General features: G+C 30.6%; 1 protein-coding gene across 2 annotated transcripts; it reads left to right on the forward strand.

Annotated features, from left to right (window-relative positions):
* The first annotated feature begins 618 nt into the window (after positions 1–618).
* LOC113377792 lies at positions 619–5,764 on the forward strand. Of its 2 annotated transcripts, XM_026618217.1 has the most exons (3): positions 619–653; positions 717–915; positions 4,457–5,764. In XM_026618217.1, exon 3 carries the CDS (start codon positions 4,487–4,489, stop codon positions 5,666–5,668), a length of 1,182 nt encoding a protein of 393 aa, XP_026474002.1. In that variant the 5' UTR covers positions 619–653; positions 717–915; positions 4,457–4,486; the 3' UTR covers positions 5,669–5,764. The 2 variants fall into 2 exon arrangements, with proteins under 2 accessions (XP_026474002.1, XP_026474001.1); XM_026618216.1 differs by lacking the exon at positions 619–653 and having other exon boundaries at positions 691–915.
* The last annotated feature ends 936 nt before the right edge of the window (positions 5,765–6,700 follow it).

Consider the following 6,700-nt stretch of genomic DNA (forward strand, 5'->3'; position numbering starts at 1 on the left):
CGATGGGTTGCCTTATAATAACGTCGTTACTTAGGAATAAACATAATTTAAAACAGCTCATAGAACACTTAAAGTTCTAATTGATGTTCAATAAACTAGTGGTGTAAGGCATCGTGTCTTAAGGCAAATTGCTGGAACTTCCCGTACCAAAATCGGATTCTTCGTTCTCTTAAAAACTGAGGTACCGTTTTTGGCACTTTTTGTCTTGTATCTTGGGAACCGCTAGACCTGCCTTTGCCAAAAACTCCACCACAATCTCTACAAAACACCACATCTCCTTATCAATATGAAACAAAATTAAATTATTCAAATCGGTTGATCCGCACACACACACACACATACATCTATTTACGGGTATCCCAAAATGTCCAGGAGGTTTTGAAACGTAAAGATTTATAAAAATTTTCATTTTCGATTTTTTTGCGATTACTATAATTTACCCTACGGGAAGTTAATAAAATATCATTTTCTTCGGCTTTGAGTCAAAAACCTTTGAAATTCATATTTGAATCAAACTAGAATTGCGCCAAATTTATGCGTTCTGATTGGACGAAGTTCTGTGACAAGTGATAGGCACAGAGGCGGCAGTGGGCGACGACGACGGCCTAGCGCTTCAGGAGCCCTCGCAAAGATTTTATTTATTCAAAATTTGTGTAATTTCTGAAATAATTTAATTAGCAATAACCAGTAAATCCCATTTACTCTTCATTTATCAGCTTAGGTAATTTAAGGTTGTTTTTATGGAGAAGCAGAGGAGCTCTCAAGAACCATAATTTTGCCTCCGCCTACAACTATTCCAGTTCCTCCACTGGCCATGCAAATTCGATGCGACATGTGCATCCTGAACCACGTGCTTTATATCAGTGTGTAAGTGGTGAGTGACATTAAAGGTTGTGCCAGTGCAAAAATGACAAAGTAAGTAATAAAATTTCATTTACTTAGATATTCTGTAATTAAAAATGTTGAACGAATATTTCTGCCCCATATTTATATGTTTTTATTATGCATTAATTTCATACCATGGCATATAATATACAAACAATTATTTTATTGAGTTTTGTGTGCCGGTTTACGCCATTGCAATACAAGATCAGATTTTTTATAATAAGGGATTGGGTGTCTGACGTTTATTTGACAATGGCGTTAACACGGCTTAGGAAGAGTTCACTAGTAGAATTGGTAATTTATCGACACTATTTTAAAAACCGAGTATCCCAAAATACTTAAGGGGCACAACTAGTGTAACCGCCTAAAAAAATGTGATTTTTGGGAATTTATATTAAAAAAAACTACTTTATTAATAATTTCAAAATTTTAGGAATATATTTATACATGTTTTAAGAATACATAATAAAATTTTTGAAGGAAAAAATTAAATATTTTTTAAGTTATCGTCAGTCTCCAACGGCGCGACAAAAAAAGGCCCTTCACTGCTGCAGTGATTCCGGCCTTTTACGTGGATGCAATTTAAAAAAAAATCTCGTTAAACTAGATAATATTGTCTGTAAAATGAACTACGATAAGAAAATCAAAAATTGACAAAATGACGGCGTTTTTTTAAAAAAAAGTCGATTTTACCCAAAATTTTGGTCGTTTTTGGACTGCCAAAATTCGATTTTTGATTCGATCAAAAAATAGATAGTGCATTTTACGGAGAACTATATATAGAACATGTAAAAAAAAATGATAGTGATCGGATCATTTGTTTTTTAGTAATCGCTGCAGCAAGTTCGGAAAATGCTGTTTCGAGAAAAACGCGTTTGAAGATAAAATGATCGTTATACTATATACTATATAGATACTCTTTAAATGGCTGTAACTCAAAAACTATTTAAGATATCGATTTAAAATTTTGGCATGTTATTTCCAAAGGTATAACCTATCGAAATATGGAAAAATTGAAAATTCGATTTTTTGAAAATTTCACACTAGTTGTGCCCCTTAAGGGTCTTAAGGGGCACAACTAGTGCGAAATTTCGAAAAAATCGATTTTTGTTTTTTTTTCATATTTCGGTAGATTACACCTTTAAAAATAATATATAAAAATTTCAAATCGATAACTCAAATAGAGTTATTTTTGAGTTAAATTTGAGTTACAACCATTTAAAAAGTATATATATAGTATATAGTACAACGATCATTTAATCTTTAAACGCGTTTTTCTCGAAACAGCATTTTCCGAATTTGCTGCAGCGATTACTATAAAACAAATGATCCGATCACTATCAATTTTTTTTACATGTTCTATATATAGTTCTCCGTAAAATGAACTATCGATTTTTTGATCGGATCAAAAATCGAATTTTGTCAGTCCAAAAACGACCAAAATTTTGGGTAAAATTCGACTTTTTTTAAAAAAACGCCGTCATTTTGTCAATTTCGGATTTTTTTTTATCGTAGTTCATTTTACAGACAATATTATCTAGTTTAACGAGAATTATTTTTTTTTCGATTTCATCCACGTAGAAGGCCGGAATCACTGCAGCAGTTAAGGGCCTTTTTTTGTCGCGCCGTTGGAGATAAAAATATTTAATTTTTTTCCTCAAAAATTTTACTATGTATTCTTAGAACATGTATAAATATATTTCTAAAATGACTGATAGTTACATTTACATAGAATAGTTTTTTTAATATACATTTCCAAAAATCACCTTTTTTTAGGCGGTTACACTAGTTGTGCCCCTTAAGTTTTTTATTACCACTATCCCAAATGGATCGTATATTTCTAATTAGATCGTACATTTTCTAATTCGATTCCACCATTTTTCTACTAGATTACCCTTCCGTTGCATCAAGAAATGTATGCGGTAATATGCTTCACACATCTTTATACATCTTAAATGTTTTACATTATTTAAACAAATACTTTAATCATTCGCTCCCTTCACATATTCTTACAGCAATGATAATAATGTACAACAATAATTATAATTGCCCTACTTTTTAATAGCTTTTTTAATTAATAATGAAATTTTTAGCGAGATGTTCCTTTTCTCGAATGATATGCAAACTCACATTAATACATGTAAGTGTTACGGATATGATACATATGGAAACATTTACATAAATGTTAGAAATTATATCTAATTATTTCTATGGAATGGATTATATGATAAATTGGGGAAATAATAATTTTTAGTGTAAATTTGCCCTCTGCCGATTGGCGGCCTTTTTTTAATCCATACATTTTTGGTTTGACCTTGCTCAATTACGATTTATTTACATATGACTTCGATATTAAAAATACTATCTGAGAATAAATAATATATTATTAATTAATCATACCGGTGTCGTCTTTTGGATTTTCATGTAAATCAGTGATTTCCAAACTTTGCGTTGCGCTTCCTTAAATTTTCTAATAAATTAATTTCACAAATTGTTCATTTGAACTGATACTATAATTTAAATAATAAGCTAGTATGTTAATTATATATTAATAATTTTTAATTAATTTTTTTATATATTTTTTCCATTAATATGATAATGTTTTCATCTATTAAGATAGGTGTGAAAATGATCGTTTAATAAGGATATTTTTTTTTGAAACTTCTTTGGTTTGCATTCAAAAATGGTATTTCGAAAACAACTGTTTGCTTTTATAATGCACAAAATCTAATTTTTTTATTTATTCATTTATATTTTTTTTATTAATATGCCATTATTTTTAAACCTATCTTAATGGGTGTAGCAGGAATGATGCAGTGGTTTCCAACCTTTTTTGCCATGCGCCCTCCCGCTCTAATAAAAAAAAATGTTGCTTCTTCCTTATTTTTTTCAACAATTTTATTTTTATAAATACTCAACTAATATCATCAGACTTCAAATTAATATTCAATATTATGTAAAAAGATGCATAAAACATAATTTTTTAGTTTATTTTTTATATTAAATTTTTCAAAATTTTTGGTTTATTTTCGAAAATAGTTTTTTGGAATGTGCCGCACGCGCGCTCCTTGTAACAGCCAGGCGTTACCTGAGGAGGCGCGCCCCTACAGGTTGGAAACCGCTGGTATAATGAATAAAAAATATTTGTTTATTCATTTTTTTTGAATATTTTTTTTATTATTATACGATAGTTTTTACACATATTAAGATACTTGTAAAAATTATTATATAATTATAATAAAAAAATATTTAGACACCAATTCGACGTTTTTGGTTGCTATTCGAAAATAGCATTTTGAAAGCAACTGGTTTGCCTTTTATAATAAATAAAAAACAATTTTTTATTTATTAATTTTCTTTAATATTTTTTTTATCATTATATGGTATTTTTTCACCTATTCTAATGGGTGTAAAAATTATCGTATAATATTTTTAACACGTTAATTGCCATGTCAGTTATATGTATCAGACGCTATGAAGTTCTACATTAGCCATGTCTGACATCGAGAAAAATGTTTTAATAAAGGGTCATGTTTTTATTCATATATGTGGGACATAAAAAATTTTTCAGGTTCGGATTTCCACCTGGCCAGTCGTCAGAATGAGCAACTTTACCGGTTATAACCAGCATAGCTTCCCAAACCGAGGAGGTCATCACTCCTACGGATATAGTGACGAATGTGAGGAAAGACCTCAATATCTGGAGAAAACACGCCGTGGAAACGGTTTTCAAAATAGTAGGGGACGAGGAAGACCTAGTCCATCACAAAGTAAACGAGTCGATATGAACGAGTACAACCGATTAGCCGAAAAGCAGGTATTACAATCAAAAATGTTGTCAGTGACCAGCAGAGGTATTGGAGTCGGCACGACGCACCTCACTTATGTAGCAAAACAATACGATGAGAATATCCGTGTTCCCAATATCTACGCTCAGTTCAGAGCATATCTTGCTCTATTTGAAGCAAAATTAATGAATGTTGTTGAGCATTTTCCTATTGTGCCAAGATTTGCAGATCATATTAATACACATAGAGGCCTCAATGCAGAATTTCTTAGAACAATTATCCGATCGTTTAGCTTTGTTCCAACACCTATTAAACGAATTATAGATGCTATAGGTATTTTAAAGCATGAGGATAAAATTTATTTGCCTGTTATGGCTGCATCTCCAACAACAGAGCAGGGCGTCATAAGACCTAGGCCCGAATCAACTTGTTTTTCAAACCTTCGCGACACTGTTGTCGCCTTATCTGACCCACAGACTAGCCTAAACGTCAGGACATGTTACCATGAGAATTGCGCTATTCCTGGTGCTATATGGGCAAACAATTTATTAATGAATGCTGATGAGATAATTCCAGCTGATTATAATTTTGAAGAAGGTTTGCGTAATGATATAATGTTAATTTTACCTTACTTGAATAGATTAAAGAAGCACGCTCCTAAAATGGTGGGAGGTCCACTTGATGCGAAAATGGTTGGACGGAATTCTTTGTTATTGTCCAATGAAATGGAAAATTTGAAATGCCCAGATAGAAATGCAGGCGAGGATTTGGATGCATATTATGATAGGTGCATCATTGAAGGGAACATAACGAAATATACTTCCGACTGTAAATTAACAGCCGCAGAAAAGATAGATGGGCAGATTAATCTACTTGGTGAGCAACCAACTCTGCAAAATCTCATGAAGCCAATTTATATTCTTCGTGACAGCGATGCTCACGCCTATTATCTTCCAGCTGATTTTAAATCAGTCTGTCAAATTGATTATGCATAAAAAAATTGTTTTTTGATACATTGAGTTCATCTGATACATTTTTAGTTTTATTATTTAATAAAGTTACCATGGCCCAGATGAAATTTTTTCTGGAATTATTGTGGCGATTAACGTGTTAAAAATCATATTTGACACGAATTTGTTTTTTTTTGTTTTTGCTCGAAAATAGTATTTGTGTAACAGCTGCATGCTTATTTGCAACAGCCTTGCGCTTCCTAAGCGCCCCACAGGTTGGAAATCACTGATACATGGACTGATTATATTGAAACGAAATCTTATTAATAACGTATATTATTGTAAATTTTAAATTCATTTACCAGTAGAACCATAATACTTTGTGCATGATACTATTTATCGTAAATCATTAACAAATTGAAATATCAATATTTTAGAAAATGGTAATAAAATTTATTACCATTTAATAAAACATGTATTATATTCAGACATATTTTTTTATTAGCAATGCGCTTTGAAATATGACAAATATATATTACATAAAGTATCTTTTATTTATCATTTGACCTAAATTTTCAACAAAGCCAATTGGTAATGTGAAATATTTCAATACATAAAATTATCACATAAACGTCAATTAAATTTTATTTTATTTGAAGGTAGATTTAATATTTTAAAATCGTCTAATTTGTATTTTGGCGCGTTCTGAGCGCAGAATAACTTATAATAATTTATGAAATAAATAACATTTTAGGGCAGAAGTATAACATCTTTACACACACCTAAGTTTAATATTCATTATTTACAGATTTTACACGTACACATAATGTTAATTATGTTTTTTAAGGATGATACTGAACCTAATTGATTAATAATTAAATTTAAAACACATCTACGATATTTTGGAGGTCTTAAAGTTGTTAAAAATAGAACGCAATGGAATGTAGAAATCTTGAATACTTTCAAGTTGAGAGGAATGCAATATATATTTATATAATATTTAACAAAATTAAATTTTTTATTTCTGAAGGTTCAGAATCATTCTCGATGTAAGCTTAATAGTGAGTGATTTACCCT

The sequence above is a fragment of the Ctenocephalides felis genome, unplaced genomic scaffold, assembly GCF_003426905.1.
Source record: "Ctenocephalides felis isolate EL2017-DRISC unplaced genomic scaffold, ASM342690v1 CF-g0.4_SCAFFOLD_01886, whole genome shotgun sequence".
Taxonomy (NCBI): Eukaryota; Metazoa; Arthropoda; class Insecta; order Siphonaptera; family Pulicidae; genus Ctenocephalides; species Ctenocephalides felis.

Bases quoted from the DNA above. Each gene is read 5' to 3' on its own strand.
- LOC113377792 (XM_026618217.1), top strand. From the start codon at position 4,487: ATGAGCAACTTTACCGGTTATAACCAGCATAGCTTCCCAAACCGAGGA.